We start from the raw sequence: 21724 nt of genomic DNA on the forward strand, positions 1-21724 counted from the left end.
AAATGTTTTTTTTCTAAGTCAGGCCATACAGGCTGTTGGTTTATCATTGTTTTCTTGTAGTGGCATTGAAATTTAAAATTTAATCTGGTATTAAATAACATCTTAACTTTATTTGAAAATTTCTTTTTTTTTTTTTTCTTTTCTTTTCTGAGACCTTTGTCCTAGAAAACTGTGGCAGGTCACCATGACATTGATAGGCAGGTGTCAAACTAATCTTTTTTCTTTTTTTTTTTCTGGCCAAAAGAAAACACTTTTGCTCTTTTAAGTGACCTTTTAACCCCGAAACCCGGCCCAGAGTGGAAGATTGAGAGATGTAAGCAAAGAGAAAGAAAGATGTAGATTGCGGCAAGTAGGGAGGGAGAAATTCATAGATGATAGACATCTGTTGTTGTTTTTTCCTGATAAAGGTAAAAACCACTCTCTCTGCTTTTAGTGAGTTGAATTCTTGTTGGAAGGACAGAGGTGACCAGTGTGATGGACAGGTGTCAAAATGCCCCATCCTTATTTTCCTCCACAAACGACCAAGACATTTTCTTTTCTTTTCCCTTTTCTTTTTTGAACTCAAGCATACCCCAGGCAGACGGCAAGAAAGAGACTTGATTGACAGGTGTCAGTGTGGTCTGCGTGTGCTGGCAGTGGCCTTTGAACTCAAATGAGGATTTAGTGATGAAGTGAGGGAAAGAAGGGAGAGACGACTGATGACGGACCGGTGTCAAAGCAAACTTTTTTTCCCATGGCGACGGTCAGAAGAACTTTCTTTGCCTTTGGTGACCTCTGAACTTATCTGATCTGGCAGCAACGGGAGGCTGATCCAGACAAAAACTGCATGGACTCTGTTAGAGCATGACTCCGTTTAGTGTTGAGGAACTGGGAACTGTTGCTGTGGTTGGTCTTCGTTTGGAATCTGCCGTTCTGCATCCAACAGCTTTTTGTTTAGAAGAAAAGACATGGTCCATTTCATGAGGAGAGACGCCTCCATGTCTGGAAAAAGTAACAGGTGATCCAGTTGATTAATGGAGAAAATAACCAGCAGATTAATTGATGATTAAAATGGTCGTTAGCCGCAGCCCTAAAGTCATCCCTTGAAAGTGCAGTAGATAAATGGATGGACGAATGATGGATGGAGGAAGGTAGATTTGGAAAGAACAGACTCGAGAGATGGACGGGTGCCAAAATGGCTGAGTTTCCTGATAAAAGTAATCCACTTTTCTTGCTTTTAGTGACCTTTGACCTCTTCCCTGTCAAATTTAAAGAAGAGACGGACAGCTAAGACAGCTGTGAGAGGAGTGGATGTTGGGAGGAAGGGCTGGATAATGGAGTGTAAGAAAGAGTGAAGATATGCACGAGAAAAAGAATTTGAAAATATTTTTTTAATTATTAAATCAAGAAAATGCATTTTTATCATCTCATTTCATATTTTTCCCCTCTTTTGTCAAGATAAATGATCTTTGGTTCAGGGTCACAAATTTCATTCCTTCATAGCAGAAACATTACATAATCACAACTCTGTGTGTGTGTTTTGTGTGTGTGTGTGTGTGTGTGTGAACATGATGAATTCTGGGTGAACCTGACATTTGGCCATTAGGAGCGGGAACACAGCAATTCCCCAACGGTCCTAAACAAATAAATCCTGCCCACAGCCGGAATAACCATTAACAAGTCTGCTAAACACTTAGGGGGAAGAGGGGGAGGAGGAGAGGGGAGCAAGAGGTATGGATGGAGTGAAAAAGAAAGGAAGAAATGGCGAGAATGAGGGGAGGAGGGAAAAAGGATGGGAAGGAGGAAGAGATGGAAAAAAGAGGGGAAGGAGAGGGAGAAGAGGAGAGTGGGGGGAAGGCAACATTAAGATAGAGAAAGAAAGGAGGGATGAGGGGATGGAAAGGAGGTAAAGGGGGAGAAAGATTAGAGGGAGGAGAGTACATAGACATGGAAAGGAAGAAAAAAGGAGGAGGAAGAGATTGAGGAGGGGAGAAGAGAGAGAGGGGAAGGAAAGAGTGGGATGGAGAGATGGGAAGACAGAGCAAAGTTGACATGGAGAGAAGAGTAGAAGGAAAAGGAGAGGAGCTGTAACAAGGAGGAAGAGGAGGTAAAAAGAAGGTGAGGAGAGGAAAATGAGATGTACAGAGAGAGGAAATTGAAGGAGGGATGGAAAGGGTGACAGCGTGGAAAGCAAGTGGTAGGGGGACTGCAGCTTGAAATGTGGAAGGAGGGATAGAAAGATAGAAGAAGGAATAAAATTGAGATTGATAGAATACGAAATTAGAGAATGAAGAGATGGAGGAGAGAGAATAGGAGGAGTATGAATAAAGGGAAGGGAAGGATGAAAATGGACTAAAGCTGATGCAAAGGAGAGGAGAGAAAGGGGGAGAGATAGAGAGGAAAATAATGGACGGATGGGGAGATGGAAAGACAGTAAAGTTGGAATTGAAAGAATGAAGAGAGTAGAAATATAAGAGGAGGAGAGGAGCAGGAAAGATTTGAGGAAGAGGGGATGAAAAGAGGCTGAGTACAGATTAAAAGTGGGGGAAGAAAGGGACTGAGGGATGGATGGTAACAAGATGAGAGCAAGAGTGCAGCTAGTGATGGAAAGAAAAAGGAATAGAGAGGTGGAGAGAAGAAGGAATAGAGCTGAAATACTGGGAAAGAGAAGAAAGAAAAGGGGGCGAGAGAGAGGAGGTGGGAGAAGAAATAGAATAGGAGAGCAAGGATGGAGGGATGGAAACATTGAGAGCAGCAACAAAAAAGGGGGAAGAAAATTTAAGGTAAATGGGGGAGCCAGGAAGGAAAGGAAGGAGTGATGGAGCGAATCAGAATAAGGGAGAGAGCGAGAGAGAGGGTAGAAACGAGAAAAGAAAGTAGCAACAAAGAGAGGGAGGGAGGAGGAGGAGTGGGGGACAGAGGGAGGGAGAGAACACCATTAGCAGAGGAGAAATGAGACAAAACAAACAAGAAATGTGAGGGTAACACGTCACTTTGTTTTTCTGCTCGTCCCCCTAGAAGAATAAGAGGAAGCAATAATCTGTGTGTGTGTGTGTGTGTGGAGACAGGAGCGATAGCACGGGGGAGGTCATGGCGAGGTGAGAGAGGGGGAGCTAGACGGAGAGAGAAGTTCAGCGAGAGGTGAAGAGAGAGACCTGCCGCTTCTTTCTGTGTGTGTGTGTGTGTGTGTGTGTTTAGGGTGAATCGGGGGTCAGGTGTGTGTGTGTGTGTGTGTGTGTGTGTATTTGCCAGGAGGACCTGCTGGCTCGCGTGTGGCTCGTTTTTTGGAAAGCCCATGCTGTCCCTTTTCGTTTTCTTTTCTTCTTCTTCTTCTTCTTCTTCTCTTTTCATTTATCTGCCTCTCCCCCTCCTCCCGTCTTGTTGCTCTTCTCCTACTGTTTGTACCCTCAACTCCTCCCTCCTTCCCTCCAAACTTACCTACTGACCTCAAGTTCACCCAAAACTCCCTCTCTCCCACTTTTCTTTCCTCTGCTCTCCTTGTTCTCCTCATTTTCCCTTCTCCTATTCTTTTTCTTCTCTCTTCCTCTCATCTCAAATACTTCCACTTCTTTCTTCTCTCCTTTCCTGTCCTTTTCCGTTCTCCTTTTGTCCTCCCCTCCTCTCTCTATTTCTTTTCTCTTCTCACATCCTCTCCTCCCTCCTCCTCAAAACATACTCTCTGCTTCTCCTCCTCTTCCTTCACTTTTCTTTCACATCATCTCTCCTCCTCCTCCGTCATCTTCTTTCCTCTTCTTTATTCCCATTTCTCTGTATCTCCTCCTTACAATCAGTTCCTCTTATCTTCCTGTTTCTTCTCTTCTTCTTTTCTTCCTCCCTTCTTTCTTCTCTATCTTTTCTGTCATCTCCTTTCCTCGTTTCTCTTTCTACTTCTCTTTCTCCTCTTTCATCTCCCTCCCTGTCCCTCCATCTTTTTTGCCCTTCTCCTCTTCTTTTTTCTACTTCATTTCTCATTGTCTCTTCTCTCATCTCTTCACTCTTCACCTCTACTCCTCTCACACTCTTTCTCTTCTTCTACCCCCTCTCCATTTCTACTTCCTTACCTCCCCCTGTTCTTTCGTCATTCTCATCCTCAACTTTTCATCTGTCTCGACTTCTCTTTTCTTTCATCTTCCCTCTTCTACTCGTTTTCTCTTTTCTTTTCCTCTTTCTCTTTTGCTTCCTTCTCTCCTCGCATCCCCTCATCATCTGTCCTCTTATTAATTTACTCTTTTCCCATCCATCTAGCTCTACCTCTCCTGTCCTCTTTTCTTTTTTCTTTCCTTCTCTCCTCTCATCTCCTATCCTTTTTTTCTCACTCAACTTTCTTCACTTTCTTCCCCTTATTATGTTTTTTTACTTCTTGTACTTTCATCTCTCTTCTCCCCCCCTTCAACCTTCTTTCCTTTCATCTCCTTCATTTTCTTCTTTTCTTCCTTAATTCCTATGACCTTGCCTCATTCTCCTTTATTCCTTCTTCCCTCCTTCCTTCTTTCATCTTCACTCCTGGTGAGAATCTTTTTGTGGAGCATTTGTTTTCCGTTATCTCTGATACAAAAAGAATGAGAGAGGAGGAAAAAAAAGAAAGAAGGAAAGAAGAGAGATGTACTGAGCCTGATTCCAGAGTAAAGACAGCGATCCGGTCTTAGACAACATGAAAATCTCTTGGACTTCAGCTCCCAGCTTATCTGTGGGTGTGGATGTGTGTGTGTGTGGGTGTGTGTGATTACTGTGTTTGTGTGTGTTGCTCAACATTGTCTGCCTGCTGACTACATCTCTTTTCTATGTATGAGTGTCTGTTAATGCAGCTTTTCAGGGTTATTTCCACTAAACAGAAAGCTATCTGGCATGCCTTTTCCTTGTATTTACCACACACACACACACACACACACACACACACACACACACACACACACACACACACACACACACACACAGAGCAAAGCGCACACTCAAATGACTGCTGCACATAAGCAGACGATAACATTCTGACAAACACCATTAAAAGTCAGACAGCTTGTGTGTGTTCGCTGTGCTGACACGCAAACACACACACACACACTCGCACTTTCTCGTGTATATGTACCTAATTAACTGACATATTTATTCACATAACCTCACAGACAGATAATATTTGTGCTTCGTGTAACTGCCTTTATTTGTGTTACCTGTTTATGCGTGCACATGCAGCCTGTTTTCATGCAACGCGTGAGTGCGTGCGTGCGTGTGTGTGTGTGTGCGTGCGTGCGTGCGTGCGTGTGTTTGTACTTGTTTATATGGGAGGATTAGCGGGTCAAACCTCGGCCGTGCAAGGGTGAACTCGGGGACAAAGGAGAGAGAGTGCGAGCGATGAATACAGAAGTAAAAGGACCAGAGGGAGGAAGGGAAGGAGGAGAAGAAAACAGTGATAGGAGATGGTGGGAGTGGGAAGAAGGGAGGGAGGGAGGGAGGGAGGGATGGAGGAAAAGATCAGGAAGTCCAAATGGACCATTCGTCTTGTTTTCTCCTCTCAAAGCCAGATTTAGAGGAAACATCCGTTTTAATAACTCATCTGTGAATGCAGAAAATATTTGGGACACTTCCTGTTTTCATGAATGACTCATGAGGTGACCTAGGTGAAAGCCCTGATCCCTTTACTTGTTAAATTTACTCCAATCACAATAGAGAAATTAGAGTAAAAGAAGCACTTGATGCATGTCATTAGAGCCTTTTGCATTATTCACGTAGTTTAGAATCTCTTGTCACATGCAGTTTATACCAAGTCTTTTTTTAGATAGATTTGACCAATACATGCTGGAGCTAAATCTACGTCATGTGATTCATTCAGTCCTTAAACTGTTAAAGTTAAAATGGTAAAGTTAAAATGTAAACAGTAACATTAGGTAGCACTAAAAAGCTATTGTGGGTGCTGGGCTCATACAGGATTCGATCACATTAAGGGACCTTCTGGCTTCGTATGGCACTGTACTGTAAAATGCATGTTTATTTTCTTTAAGTGCTTAAGTTATTTTTGAAAAAAATCCACCGTGTTTATTCAACAGTTTCATTGCAGGTTTGGGTTTTCAGCTGGATGTCTTGAAAATTAAAAGTGAAAGTTAATTTCCACAAAAATCTGCATATATATGGTTCCCTGGGCTTGGATTTAGGAGTTCAGCCATTACATTGGTGGATATTCTCTATCCTCAGGTAAATACCTGATTGAAACTCTAAACTATGTGTTTGCAGATTTAAGAAATTAGTTGTCAAATTGTTCAGTATTGGTTGAGGTTTAAGGAACTATGTTTAGCCAACATTTTTGTCTAGATCAGTTTTAAAATGACTGAGCAAGTAGACGTTCAGTGTAGAGAAACTCGACACCCAATGAAAATCCTGTTTCTGCTGAACCCCAGGGGTTTCACCTTGCTGCAGTGATGTAGAAGTGGACATCCGGGGGTGTGTCGGTACACCGTGATAGCACTGTTGGGTGTCATACCGGTGCAACAGGCTCGAAACTTTCAACCAGAGAGAGCAGTAAAACACTGCTATTCAGCCCGGTGTTCGGTTATTCTTTAGGGACATATCACTCCTCGCGTAAAAATTGTTGTACAAGCCATTACACAAGTTGTAGAGACAGCTGGATTGTTTTAAATCGTGCCTGCCCTGTCTGATGGATGTGAGATGGACGACTGAAAAGCGAGGCTGAAATGCGTCTGCTGTAGACCGGATGTCGGATTGGAAACTGCGGGGAATTAAATGGGGGTGAGCGATTCAACAAAATGTTTGCTCTGGAGCTGAATCACCAATATTGATACAGATACCACTACTTTTTATTATTAAAAGCAAGCTAAGTGCTATCATACTATCATGCAGGGGAGAGCCGTTTGTCATGATTTCTGTGGTGAATGAATCATTAATAGACCACTACACATACGTCTTAAAACAAGGCAGTTTTTAATGGAAAAAAAAAAAACAAGTGTAATGTGTATGTGTGGATTTGCTAAGCTAACAAGGTGATTGCCGCACCGCGCATTCACACGAGCAGCAAAGAAAAAAAAGGGGTAACATATGACGCAACATATCAGCAGGACAGTAGTATCAATCCTTTCGTTAACGACCTGCCCGATTTAAAATCAAGTCCATGACCTTTAGATTTGAACTGCTGTAATTGTTATTGAATGACAGTAAATGTCTGAATCCAATTAGACGTCTGCTTGTTGGCCAGCCATGAGCTCCAAAAGTCAGCTGTCTATAAAAGTTGTCATGAAAGATTACGTGGTTCTGAGCGCGAGGCAGATATTCCAGATCAGGTCACTCCTGCAGTGCTACGGACCTGGTTCTGTTTCCTGTTAAACAAGTGAATTTCTTGCAGGTCAGCAAAGGCAGCAGGACAAAAATAGGCACGGTGGTGTTGACCGAGCAGTAAATTATGACAGTCAAATTGGTGTGATGCCACAAAATTTGAGAACAGATTTGTTCAAAAACCTCAAAATCAACCTTTTTATTTTCCTGCTTCTGTCACTTCCTTTTTCTTCTCCAAACTTTGATAGTGTGCCACCTACAACTTCTGTCCTCATTGTTCTGCTTCCTGTTTGTCTTGTTTGGCGAACCTCCATCTCCTACCACTCATTCATCCCCTACCCTCGATCTTATCTATCCATCTTCATATGCCCTTCCTTTACCCTCTCTCTCTCTGTGCTGTTATGCATTTCTCTCCATCTGTGTCTCTTTCCATCTTTACTCTCACTTATATTCTCTCCCTCTCCCACATGTGGTTTTGCTCTCCATCCCTCTGTACTCCTTCCCTCCCTCTCCTCCTCTTCTCTCATCCCTTGCTCACATATGGTTTCTCTCTCTGGATCTGTGTGTGTTTGGTGTTACCCAGAGTTCACTGGGGCTCCTTGCTCATATATTTGTGTGTGCGCGTTTTACAGACGGAGAGTGTGTATGTCTGCAGGCTTACGGGTTTGCCTGCCTGGACCTGTTTCTGTGTGTGTGCGCACGTGTGCGTGTGTGTTAGGTAGAGTTCAGCAGGGCAGCAGCAGGTTATGCAACAGTTTCAAATGTGGGCCATTTAGAGGAAGACTTCAGCCCCCTCTCCTTCACTCTCAGCCACCTTTTCTCCTTCCTGCCATCAACCCTCCACACTCTTTCTCTTCCGTAGCATTTTTTATTTTTTATTTTTTGTATTTAGCTGAATGTGAATACATCCATCCTAAAAAATCCCAGAAATTGAGCAATACAGTATATTCCTGAGAGAAAAGTCAGTTAATCATTTGTTAAGTGCTGAGAACATAAACATTACAATACGGTTGCACCATTGAAACATAAGAAATAAATCGGTGGCTATGAAAACAGTTGTAGCATCATTCCGTCAGAAGCTATAGTGTAAACAGGAACTCATCACAAACTGCATCAAAACAGCAAAAAAATTTAGGAGGGTAAACAGATAAACTTAACTGATTATCGTTTGTTAATGTTGGTATGACTTTTATTTGTGTTTCAGTGTTAGTCGTATTCATTTAGAAATGGGGGGAAATACATGATTACGCTAACCTAACAGATGTTATCTGGTCCACTTGCTGGCCCGGCGTTTTGCAATTTGAGGTATGCAATGCTTTTGTGTGATCTAATTTTGAAATTTTTTACATCTTTTTATCAAACAGCATTCTGGTCAAGTGTCGGGTCAGATAAGACAACATATTACACCGGCTCTTTGGAATTTCAGCCTAAAAAGTTAGTCACGTAGGTCATTTGGCTAGTTAACTTTCACACCTGGCAGCTATTAGCTGTAAATGTTTAGAAACAACTCATCTTTAACTATTTAGTATGATGCAACCCATTTTTGTTTAGTGATACATAAATCTCCTTTTAGTTAACCATTATGTTGTGACTAGGTTCAAACTTAGACAGTAGTAGTAGTAGTAGTAGTAGTAGCTTAGACATTACACTGTAGCTGATAACATTACCGAGTCAGAAGTTTGAATTTAAGCAGTGCAGAGTTGTCAAAGGATTTCATTATGTGGCCTCAAAATGTTAATGAAATTTAAAAACCAGTGTTCTTTGGATTGTTTTGAGCCATTTTAAGGCAGTGCTGAAAAGATAATTAGTCAAATTCAAGCTACAGATTCAAGGTTTGCGCTTAAAAGCAGCTTAAAGGTACGTCAAGTCAGTTTAAATGTACTCAGGGTCAGGGTTAGAGAATGGTGCCGCCTGTGATGGGGCCATGGTAGATTTATGGCACCGCGGCCTGATTCCCATTTACATCATTTACCATGAATACTGATCTTCCATAGGAATGCTAACCCAACTTTTGGCACTTTTAACTGTGCATTGATAATTGCCATTGCCAAGTTTTATTTGCAGACGTTAAAGGCGCCTTAAAACAGACACTTAAACGTCCAGGAAAACAGTGAATCTTTAAAGGTGACATTGTCCTGTACTGGTACATGTAGGTGTCCACAAAAAAATCAAGTCACAGATTTTTTAGAATTTTTGCCCTTCTGCCCCTCCAATCGAATCAACCAGCCTCTCTCCTAAATTCGTAATCTGTTAACACTTTAAAGTGATCTCTTAGTGCAATATGTCTCACCTCGACATCCTGTTTTACCAGGAATTACATCATATTAAGAAGTAAAGAGACCATTTCAAGGTGTCTTTAAAGTTACAAAAAAGGCATGAGAATTACAAAAAACAGTGAAGAGGAAAAAGTCCAAAAAGTGCTAATTCATTATCTCTATTCAGACAATATTAACCGGTATTCATAGAGTCAAAGACACAGTATATGTACGATGTAAAAAGCTAAATAGTAAAAACAAAAATTCTCTTAAGAATTTAGGGAAGATGTATTTAAGCAAATTCCATATTTTAGTCAAATAAAAGGAATCCTAAGACCAATCTGTGGCACGGGAAACATGATTGCACCATAGTTTCATAAATTTTATTAATCTCTTCCAAAAAACTGCCAGATTCGGTAACAGTACTGAAGATTTCTTACCATATTTCTTGGCTTTGGCGCTCCTCTGGAAACCAGCGCTTGCTCAACATGTGTTAGTGTGAGCCGTGTGAGCCAACGATCTGCTGGATGATGTTTATGATCTCACATCTTAATGGATCATTAGTTCCCCCTAAAACTGGGTGTGTTTCTGTGGGTAAACAGGGAACAACATCGTTTTAAATATCTCTCCATCTCTCTTTCTATCTTTGTGTAGTTACTGGAACTGTTCACCCAGTGGGATTGGTCGACCTACCTGGCTGACTACGGCAAACCCACCTGCAAATACCTGAGAGTCAACCCACATACTGCACTGGTCCTGCTGGAGAAGTGAGTAGTCCTTCATTCACACATTTACTGTTTTTCTTTTTTTTTCTTTTTTTCCCCTTTTGTTCCTGGATTCACCACTTCCTTGTTGTAATCCATCAAAGTAGCGTTTAAACAATGAATTGGTTAGTTGACGGATCTTCAGCATCTTAATCTGCTTCCAGCGGCAAAAATGTGAGAAAAGTGAGAGGATTTTCTGCTTTTTTCTGTTTAATATTGTTGTAATTTGAGCGTCTTTGGGTTTTGGACCGTTGATCAAACAAAATAAGCAGTACACAGACATTACCCTGGGTAAACTCTGGTTTAGTTGGGATGTACATTTTATAGATTGAATGACCGAAGGCTCTGGGATCTTTTATTTATGTGGCACATTAATGTTAAAGACATAGTTCAATATTTTGGGAAATATGCTTATTGGCTTTTTTCCTGAGAGTTAGATGAGGAAACTGGTAGCACACTCGTGTCTGTGTGAAGTATGAAGCCAGAGCCAGGACGTGGTTATCTTAGTTTAGCATAATGACTGGCAATAAGGGGATTAACATAAATGTAAAAACCAACCAAAACCTCCATACACAGACACGAGATTTACATAAGTTTTCTCTACAGCTGCAACGATTAGTCAGCCAAAAAAATTTAATTTGCATCTATTTTGATAAATGGTTCATCGTTTAATTCATTTTCAAGCAAAAATGCCAAACTCTGATGGTTCCGTGTCCTTCAATGTGAGAATGAATTACTTTTCTTGGTATAACTTTATAGTAAATTGAATATCTTTGGGTTTAGTAGTGTTGATTGGGGATCTGATGACGTTACCGTATGATGAGCAATTTTCACTGTGCTAGGACCAAAGGATTAATCAATAAATCGAATCAATAATTAATGAGCAGATTAATCGGTAAGGAAAATTTTCTCATCTCGCTCTCGGCAAAGAAAGGAAATAAGCATATTTCCCCAAACGTTAACCTATTTGTTAATGGAAAAAAGAATCAACACATTTATTGATGGCTTTTATGACTGAAATGACTTTTAGTTGCGGCCCGACATCAAAGCATTGACATCTCTCCATCCCTCTTCACCTCCATTTCCGCTGCTCTTTTCTGTCTCCTGTCTGTCCTCTCTGTTGTGTTCTGACAGGTTGTTTAAGCCGTGAGTATTTGTCTCTGCGATGTGTGGGTGTGTGTAACGATGGATTCTGGCATGAATAAATACTGCTTAGACGACTGCTAAAGTGTGTATGTACAGGAAAGCGAAGTAATATTTGTTTTTGGTTTTTTTGTAGCTGTGTCTAATATTACATATGTGGCTAAACGCACGTACGCACATCCTGATAATAGAGAACAGAAAAAAGACATAGAACAAAAATAGAAAATAAACTCATGTCATCATGATGTTTATCGCCATGGCCATTAACAATGGGATGTTATCGCAGCAACAACACCCACATCGTGTGTCTGTGTACCATCAGATTATCAGGGTAGAGCCTGAGCTTCTGTGGAGACACACACACAACCTGCATTCACACACAAACTTTCAAGACATCAGGCAAGACAACCACACACACACACACACACACACACAGAGTCGTATGATCCCGTCCATTGTTCAGCACATAACGGTTGACCTTTTTTAATCAGGTTCAGTATTTTCTCTCCAGAGCTCCAGTAGGGCCCAGGCCCGGTGGTCCCTCTGTGCCCAGGAGGAAGCACCCTGCTGGGGGCTCTCTGGTCTGCTGGGCCCCTGAACTTCCTGGAGGTCCATAACAGTCCAGCGTTCTGCGACAAAACACACAAACACGCATGCTGAGACAGACACACTTTCTCATGTGACACCGGACACACACATAGCAAACTTTAAAGCCCAAACGTCTTTTTCTTCTTTAGCAGGCGCTTTCAGCAGAGATGTGTGTGTCCATACTGTCCATACTAAGGCTCAGACTAAACTATGCATCCAAAATTATGCACTTGTGTGTGTTTTCCTGAATGCATCAGATGAACTACTCAGTGCATATTGGTGTATGAGACACTAAAACAGACCCTTGTTTTTTGTGATCCGCTCTAAATTTGCATCCTTTCCCTCCACCAATCCCTTCTTATTCTCTGTCTCCAGGATGAGGGAGATGAGCAGGAAGAACAATGTCTTCGCCCAGTTCAGGAAGACGGACAGAGACAGACAGAAACTCATCGACACCATCATCAAACAGCTACGCAACCTCATCGCACAGCACCACACCTAAAGCGAGCCCCCTGATTGGGCAGCGGGCCAGAAGCCGCCAGTTAATTAGCTGATCGAATCCATCCAACCTGATGAAAAGCAGACGTCACTGACCTGTTCAACCCCACAAACCACTGGTGGATCTATGCACCTTAACCTCACTGGACGCCACTGAACTTCCAACGACTGGTCCTTGTTGGTCATCTTTGACACCCAAAACAACCAGTACAAACCTGCAGCGAGCTCATTGGATAATAAGCTTGTGCTGTGCAATCTGATTGGTTAATTTAAGCCACTGTTTCCGGAATAAGGAGTATCTGACTCCTGGGGCTAAAACAAGTATTTCGACAGCTTCAGTTTCACTTCAGCTTCACTTCATCTGCGTGAAACTTTGCAAGAAATTGTCAGTTTGGGTGAAGACAAGGATGTAAGAAGATCTCTCCTAAATCCGGTTGGTTGTTCCAAACGCCTGCTCATGCACAAGCTGAACTTTCAAAAAAAACAAAAAATAAAACGGAAGCTGTAGTCGATCTTCTTGGTTCAAATTCGTGTCGAGCTGAAATGAGTAAACTCCCTGGCTTATCCGAAATAGTTGATGCCAACTCTTCCTTCCAGCTGTAGGTAGATATTCAGTTTTTTTCTTATTGTCAACAAATCCCATGAAAACCACCAGTGATTCAGCACGAGTGCGACGTGTATTTTGTGCCACCAAAGCCTGATGTATCCTATATGGTGTCGTTTATTTTGACTCAGTCCCACACACGTCATCCTGCAGCTGTAAGTACTCACTAGAGCACAAAATGTGTATTCATCCACGGCTGAACGTAGTCCAACCAACAAATGCACTAATCTCTGCTGTTTGAGCAATGTTTTCTAAACGCTACGGTGCCCAGAAGTTTTAGGAAATTACTTTGCCTTTTCTAAAAGAGCAGCTATATATTTGTGACCCATTCTTGCTCATTTACTTCTTCATTAGGAACCGATGGGCTCATGGCTGAGTGCCACAGACAGGGCAGAAAAGTCATCAAGTACTGAGAGACAGACTAACACATTTCGGGTTTTAGGTCTTTTCACTGGATTTGTTGACAATATCTCCTGCCTTTTACTCAAACTTGAATTGATCTTGATCTTAAAAGCAGCTGGGTTCTGTTAGATTTCTGACCTTTGGAGAACAATCACGTAGAGCAGACAGATGTACTAATTATTATCCTTCTAACATTGAATTTTACCAGCTAAAACAGCATCAAAATCAGTAATAGAATAAGCATTTCGGGCCATGAACATAGACATTAAAAATAAATCCACATATTCGGTGTGCTCAACTAAAGTTTCCCCAAACCACAGTCTTCGTGTTCATGCTTCAAGTTTGACAGAAATTCGTCAGTTTCCAGTTGCAGTGAACACTTTGTTGCCCTACTTGTTGCTTCACTTGCTGGATGCTGTTATCAACATATCTGTAGGTCTACAAAACGGGAGCGCAGGTTAATTTGGGCTGCGAGTTGCAGTTAGATTCACATGGAGACTGAGCGGGAGAATCTGTGTGGGTTTTTTAGTGAGAACTCTCAATGTCAGCAGAGTTTTATTCTTTTGTACCACAAGCTTCCCATCTCCCTCAAAATCGAACCGAGCTGGCTGGTTCACGCAAGTCTGTCCGCATGCCCGTGATATTTTTCCTCCTCTGTTGCTGACAGCCTTCAATGTCTTCCACTGTGGCACAATAAGAGCACGTTTTGAATGTACATCGGCGAGGGTCGTCTTCAATAGCCGAGTGTCGTCATCTCAGGTTGCGACGTTTTAACATCGCAGCCAGACGAGCACTGAGCCCGAGAAAAAGTAGATAATGGTGGCAAATACACAGATTGTTACTCCAGTATCCCTTATCCCCTAACAAAGGGGGATGTTGACGCAACATGGCAACCCTTTTCCCTCTTAACATACAACCTGTGAACACTTGAACGGCTGCTCAGATCTGGCAACCTCATTCCCACATCGTAGCACCTGAAAGAACAGTGAGTGTTTGGGTTTTAAAAGGGAGGATGTCGTCCAAACATGGCAACCCATTCCTCCCCTTTCCATCAGATTTGAATTTGGGGGGGGTGCGTTTTATACTCATCACAGCTCGGTCTTAAAGAGGGGAATAATGCTCCAATTTGGCAACCGCTCTGGAGTGTATAGTGATTGGTTCGCGTGGTAGACTAGAAAGAGACAAATTTGTATGGAAGCCATTGTACTAATACCAAGCACACACACTTTCATGTCTTCCATAAACATAGCTCTGTGTGTGTGTAGTGTGGCCACACAAACTCGTTAAGTTGAAGCACAGGAGATAATTACCTTCACACTAGATTAGTTTTGGAACTAATATGGGTCTTTTTTTGTTCTCTGCGTTGCTTTTTTTTCTTGAACTTGGGTGCAATAATAGCATTGGAAACTGCAGCATTTTGTGTGTGTGTGTGTGTGTGTGAGAGAGAGAGAATCATTGTGCTTTATAAAGGGATTCAAACTTGCAGCGTGTGTGTGTGTGTGTGTGTGTGTGTGTGTGTGTGTGTGTGTGTGTGTGTGTGTGTGTGTGTTAGCAGGGAATTAAAGTCTTCCGCTTCCTCTCTGTTCCACTAACGGAGCACATTCGATCAATCGCCATGTGAACGACGACGCGCGGCGTGTTTCTGTGAGTTTGTGTCCACGTGCGCATGCCGGCACTGTGAAATCAAGTCTATGCGTTTATGCTGATGTGTATGTTTATGTGTTTGGGTTTTTTCCTTTCTTTTTTTTTTTCTTTTTTCTTTTTCCCGTCATCCATCCTCAGCGGTGTATCATTTTTAGGTGTTAGTAAGGGAACGGGGGCCGTCGTTACTGAATGTGCCTTTGCTGTGTCTTGTTTTATTTTCCTGCCAATGAAGCAGCAGCACTGTGGTGTTTGGACTCTGGACCCAGTTTACTGGACATCCGCGCTGCATGTACATCAACACGGGGAACTGCTGACGGTCTGAGAAAGAAGAAAAACACAAAACATCTCAACTCAAAGCCCTCTTAATAGCTTGAGGTCTGTCTGTTTCTTTTTCTGAGACACTAATGATGCTATGCGCTGCTAGTCGTCGCCTGTAGTAAACCTCAGTTTTAGAACTGATCACATACGACTTGAAATATCTCTGTTTGAGATTTTTTTTTTTAAATTGGTTAAAAAATCTCTGGATCAAAATATTTTTCTTGTAACTGTGAGATCTGCATGGTGGAGAAATTCCCCTTCTGTTGGTGGAGGCGCTGAACTTTCTCAAACACGTCAGGAACTGCTGTGACTAAAACTGAAAACGTGGGTTGTGGGTGGACCTGGATCGATCTGATAACGGATCCGAATTGACACACTTTCCGATCGCTCCAGCTGTGTACAGACGTCCTTTGCTTAAACTGCAGGATTTTGGGGCACGTCAAATGTACTTGCCCACCGCCTAGCTCTTATCGTTGGCCAAGGAGCAGCTCCGGTCCCTTGCTCGAGAGCACTGTGGCAGTGGTAAGCGAGGCCACAGTGTTGGACGATCCAGGCGTTCACAGCGACACCTGCCCGCTTCTCTGACCCGTACCCGTCCAGAGTCCTCACGCTGCAGATGCTGCTGCTGCTTTGTTTTGTATCCTGTAAGCAGAAGTCTTTGTTGAGACAGAAAGCACTAAATGGTGTTGTATTAAACCACTAATAAATGAAACTGAAGTAAAATAATACTAAAGTTGCAACAAATGCCAACAGACAAATACGGAATAAAAGGAAAACTGTTGAATATTTTGTCTTGACTGTTATTTCATCAATTTTCGTCTGTCGCTTCGAGGTAACTGATCCGATCGCTGTCACGTTTGCACAATGTGTCTTCTCGTCCACCTTTCTGTGCATGTTGCGTACTTCATCTAGTCGGAGTATGTGAATCAGTATTGACAGCGGCTGTTTAATACATGAGTCTAGTGGCTGCTTAGCGTAGTTCTAGTTAATCGAGCTACCTCCTCTCATTTAAAATCTTGCCCTTTAATTCATTTTTAAAAGAAGTTATAATGTTTATTTTAAGCGAAAAGCTTATTTCTGACCTTAGTTCTTTCCTTTACGTCGATTTTTATATATTAACGCTGTTTAAAATCAACGGGTGCCATTTTCTTCTGTGGTGGCATTTGAAAAGGACTATATTCGTTGTCAAAGTTAGACAATGACGTAAAGTCAAAGGCGGCAAGTATTTTGGAGGTGAACGCTGGTGCTAAACATAACCCACATTTAGAAACGGTGATCAAAGAAGGGATCGGCTTCCACTTTAGTGAAAGTAGCGACACCACCATGTACAAATTCAGCGTAATTTAAGTAAAAGTTAAAGTGTCGTTATCAACAAAACGTACTAAAAGCAAGACTGTGCAACTCATGAGATAAGACTCAACCTGTTGTAACAGCAACACGGGGGTTATAAAGTCAGCAAAGTCTGAATGTTTAGTCGGAATAAATGAAAACTATGATGTAAAGTTTGTAAACAGTAGCTACTGGTCACACCTGTAGCAGAAAGACACGAATTGAATGAATTCGATATGAATTCGACGTTTGATTTCTTCTCTCAAAAATGACTTGGTCCAGATTTAAGTGTCCAAAGTAAAAGTACTGTTTATATACGATCATTTAACACTCTGATGCTGTTCTGCGTATCATAATACTGGATTCATATGCATTGACGTAGTAATGTACATCTGCTGTATAACACTGCCTTGGGCTGTACTTCGTATGCCCAACATACATATAAAATCTGAACCTACAAAATGCTCGTATGAATGTAGTGGAGTAAAAACGGATGATATCCTCCTCTGAAACGCAGTGAAGGTTTGAAAAGGAGCGGAGGAACTGAGAGTTGTACCTGAGTAATGTACTTACCTGAAGCCGCTGGAGCGCCGCTGGTTTCACCTCCCGCGGCCGCGACCTACAGGGGAGCGACAGACGGCGATGTCATCATGACAACGGCCGTAAAACGGGAAGAAATATCGTTAGAGTTTATTCCAAAGGGCCGGCTCACGCGGCCCGACTCTCGTCACGGCGACCTTTGACCTCCCGGACAGCATGGGCGTCTGCTGCGAGGGATGTGATTAACGAGGACTCTGTTTGTGTTGGCGCTGCAGGTGGGAGGTGTGTGTGTGTGTGTGTGTGCGCCAGTTCAGTGGAGGGTAGCGACACGAATCCAGAGCAAGACAAACTCTCTGCATGCTCCAGGTTTCCTGTGCGTGTGTGTGTGTGCGTGTTCCCGGCAGTCTTTAGAGGAGCGGCGGAGCGCTCAGCGCTTCGGGACTCCTCACAAAAACCTCCCCCTCTCTTTCCATTCTCCTCTTCTTTCTCTTTTTTTTTCTTTTTTTTGATTTCAGTGAACTTTTTGAACTCTCTCCATTTTTCATTCAGGCCCTGATTAAGCCAAATCTCTACAAAGTGTCCTTCCCTCCTCCCGCTCTGTGTCATCCCAGCCTATCAGTCCCGGCAAAAGAAGAAGAAGCTTCTACCAAACTCTGCAGATTCCGCCCTGTCTGCGATGAGTTGCTCTGCAGTCACCTAATCAATTCTTAGCAGCGGCTGACTCCACAGATTTCGGTTCCTCATTCTGGTCTCCCTTTAGCCGCGGTGCTAACTCAAGATGGGGCCACTAATCGGTTCGTCAAGTTCACTGTGCTGCACGCTCACACACCTGGTGAGGGCTGAAGCCTCGTTAGGAGGAACCTAAGCGTTGGTCAGTTGCAGCTCAGTGAGGTTCAAAAAAAGCTGCAGAAGAAAATAGAAATAGAGAGGGGTTTTTTTTTTTTTGGGTGAGACATCGCTAATTGTTCCCTCTGTGTTCTGTGGAACTGCGTAATGTTGGATGAGAAAAATGTAAACAATCTTAATCTTTTTTTTAAATGTTTTTTTTTTGTTGTTGCTATGGTTGGTTTGCATCAGCTGACGGTCGAGGCTTTTTTTATATTCTGTCCTGCAGGATGTAAAAAACCACCGAGTATCAGCAGGCAACAGAGGTACGACAACATTTCTGGAGCTCGAGGTGGAGAAATATTTTCTAAACGCCCGGAGCCACTGTTCAAACGCTGCGACGCCCACTGTGGTCAAAACTGTTGACTGGCTGGCACAAAAAATGGCTTAAATAAATGTAAGGAAGGGTTTTTGTTTTTTTCTTCTTTCTCCACTTCACTTTTTTAGGGTTACATGTGATAAATTGCAGGGAATATTAGCTCTTAAAGATGAAGAGAAGAAAGCAGAAGAATTGGAGAGAAATATGAGCAGGGTTTGGCAGCAGTAGAGAGATGAAAGTTCACGGCTCTTCGCTCACTTTCATGCTTCTCTCTCGCTTTAAGGGTGTGTGTGTGTGTGTGTGTGTGTGTGTGTGTGTTACCAGGATAAAAGTGTGTAAATGAGCACATTTGTCCAATCATTTCAAAGTCTTCCTCTCTGCTGCGCACACACTTTTGAGTATTACAAGATGTGTTACAGTAGAAGGAGTGTGTGAGTGAGTGTGTGTGTGTGAGAGTGTGTGAGTGAGTGTGTGTGAGTGTGTGAGTGTGAGATCTCATTATTACTACTCTGACAGTGGTGTGTCTGGCAGGTGCGAGAAGAAGCAGATCTCTCTCTCACACACACACACACACACGAGCATCCAGACTCCAATAAAACCATCTTCACGTTTCCTCTGCCGTCTTCTGTCTTTTTAAGAAAAGCCAAACACGTCCAGCACCCGGAAGAAGCCGCCGAATCTCGATCAGATTTGCGGGTCTGTGTGTAAACCCCACCCTGGACTGCTCCTTGGGCGGGATCTTTACACAAGTGTCAAAAATTAAACCATAGCAACGATAGTTAGGATGAGGGTAAAAAAAATAAGGCTTAGAAAATTGAAATTTCAAAATGCAGAAGATAAAATGCTAAACATATGTAATATAAGTATTAAAATGTTAGAACATATTCTGGTAGAGGAAGCACCTTTAAATGTCTGAAATGTAACTCTGAAAACTTAAATTATTTTCAGTTTAATTACAAGTAGCAGGTCTTAAAAGCCACTCAATTATCCAACACGAATTCTTAAGGTCATTTTGTTTGCTGCAGCTCAAACTTTTAACATTTGTCAAAATGTTCAGCATCTGGATGTTTTAAAGTGTCAAGCTGCATACACATATATATATATGTATATATATGTGTATACACACATATGTATGTCCATATATGTATGTATGTGTATATATATATATATATATATATATATATACACATACATACATATACATACACACATATATATATATACATACATATGTGTGTATATATGTATATATATATATGTACACACAGTCCACACACACACGTTTCATTTATTCTGCTGCTTTCTAATCTCACTGTGACCTAGAGAGGTGAAAGATCATCCAAGGTCGTCCTGGGGTCATGAGAGGTCATCAAAGTCAAAGTATGTGTGTGTGGAGGAGCACACACACATACACACACATACACACACACACACACAGTATCTCTTCCACTATCAGTGTTTCTCTCACACACTCGTCACCGCTAAACAAACTGTAGCTACACAATCTGTTCATCTCTCTGCCTTTTTTCTTAATCAGATCACTGTGTGTGTGTGTGTGTGTGTGTGTGTGTGTGTGTGTGTGTGTGTGTGTGTGTGTGTGTGTGTGTGTGTGTGTGTGTGTGTGTGTGTGTGTGTGTGTGTGTGTGTGTGATGGTCAGGTTTGATAGTGTGTTCTGGCAGACAAGGAAGAGACAAACAGCTGAATATAGAAACAGGAAGTTGTTGTATAACGTACTACAACAACTTCCTCCAAAGGTGAAAGAAGAGAGGAAGAAAAGTTGGAGGAAGAAAACTTATTTCCTTCCTTGTTTCCTTCCTTGTTTCCTTCCTTGTTTCCTTCCCTCCTTTATTACCCCGTTAATATCAATAACGGTGTCAGTAGCTATGGTTGCTTTGTCTGTGTTTGTGCGTCTTTTCGATTTTTCCTGAGCCGATGGTTTTACTCTAGAGCATCGTTAGCGACGTCCTGAAGGGAAGAGTGGCAATTTTACAACAGTAGAATGTAGATGTGAAGTTCATGAATTTATGTCATGATTATTATCACCGATGACAATGATTGGGGTACTTGTGTTAAATAATAATAATAATTCAATTGTATGTTGTGTGGTTTATGTCAGAACTTTCACAGATTATGACTTAATGTCAGCAATGGATTTTTCCCCGATGACTGAGAAGAAAAACATCTGATCTGAAATCGGAAAACGAAATATTCAACGTCCAAGTCTCCTGGAAACGACATTTATACACAACCACACTGCAACAGTAGATTGAATTGGGCTCTGAGGCTCTTTTTTTTGTAATGAACGAATGAACTGCTACATTTATTAACAGCAGCAGGCGACGGCGGGGACACCTGAGACCCGGGTATCGCATCCACCGGTCCCCGGCCGGGGTTTAGGCAACAACAGCGCCGTGGTTAAGGTTCGGGAGAGGACGGTGGCTTTTGGTGAAATGCGAACCAACAGGTCCGCAGTCACCGCAGTCACTGCGAACTCTTTCTGCATTAAACCAGACCAGGGTCCATACCGGACCGGACCCGAGCGAGAGCCCGTGAGAGTCTGAACAGAACCGTAAACCACCTTAAGGATGCAGGAGTCACCGCAGGGGGGACATCGTACTGGAAGATCGGATTATGTGGCGGAAAACAAGCGAGACGTGAATTGACAACACACCCTCGTTACGTTGGAATCCGGTTGAAATTATGCAAAACTGTTACAAATATAGACGCAATTTCTGGGAGACGGGGCTGTAAATACTCTGTTTTGAGAAGGGCTGTACATTCAAACGATTCAAACTAATATGACACCACATCTCTTTCGCGTACATCGGATCTAGAAAACTCCGTTGAACTGCTCCACTAATTTTCTGCCCCTCTCGGCTCCAGCTGACAGTGAGCCACAAACACTGGCTGTCGGGTCCTGCTTTCAGGAACCGAGATAAAACCAAACAAAAGCGTCCGGGCTCAGCCGTGTGAGCGACGGGACGGTGTTCCAGTGCGCGCTGATAAACCCGCACACGCTGGGACAGAAGCAATACCCAGAAACTATCTGTTCAGATCAGATCACTGTGTGTGTGTGTGTGTGTGTGTGTGTGTGTGATGGTCCGGTTTGATAGTGTGTTCTGGCAGACAAGGAAGAGACAAACAGCTGAATATAGAAACAGGAAGTTGTTGTACCAACTT

The 21724-nt window shown here is 42.4% G+C and overlaps 1 protein-coding gene across 5 annotated transcripts in view; it reads left to right on the forward strand.

The window, feature by feature from the left end:
• The window catches only part of exoc6b (exocyst complex component 6B), a 108428-nt gene extending 92169 nt beyond the window's left edge, over window positions 1-16259 (forward strand). For 3 of the 5 annotated variants that reach the window (XM_040140575.1, XM_040140570.1, XM_040140572.1), the window contains 3 exons: window positions 10164-10276; window positions 11408-11419; window positions 12380-16259. In XM_040140575.1, coding sequence (XP_039996509.1) covers window positions 10164-10276; window positions 11408-11419; window positions 12380-12506 — 252 coding nt within the window. In that variant the 3' untranslated portion in view covers window positions 12507-16259. The remainder of the gene's footprint in view (window positions 1-10163; window positions 10277-11407; window positions 11420-12379) is intronic. The other 2 variants (XM_040140571.1, XM_040140573.1) reach the window with 1 other exon arrangement.
• Window positions 16260-21724: the final 5465 nt, after the last annotated feature.

The sequence above is a fragment of the Xiphias gladius genome, chromosome 12, assembly GCF_016859285.1.
Source record: "Xiphias gladius isolate SHS-SW01 ecotype Sanya breed wild chromosome 12, ASM1685928v1, whole genome shotgun sequence".
NCBI classification, from domain to species: Eukaryota; Metazoa; Chordata; class Actinopteri; order Istiophoriformes; family Xiphiidae; genus Xiphias; species Xiphias gladius.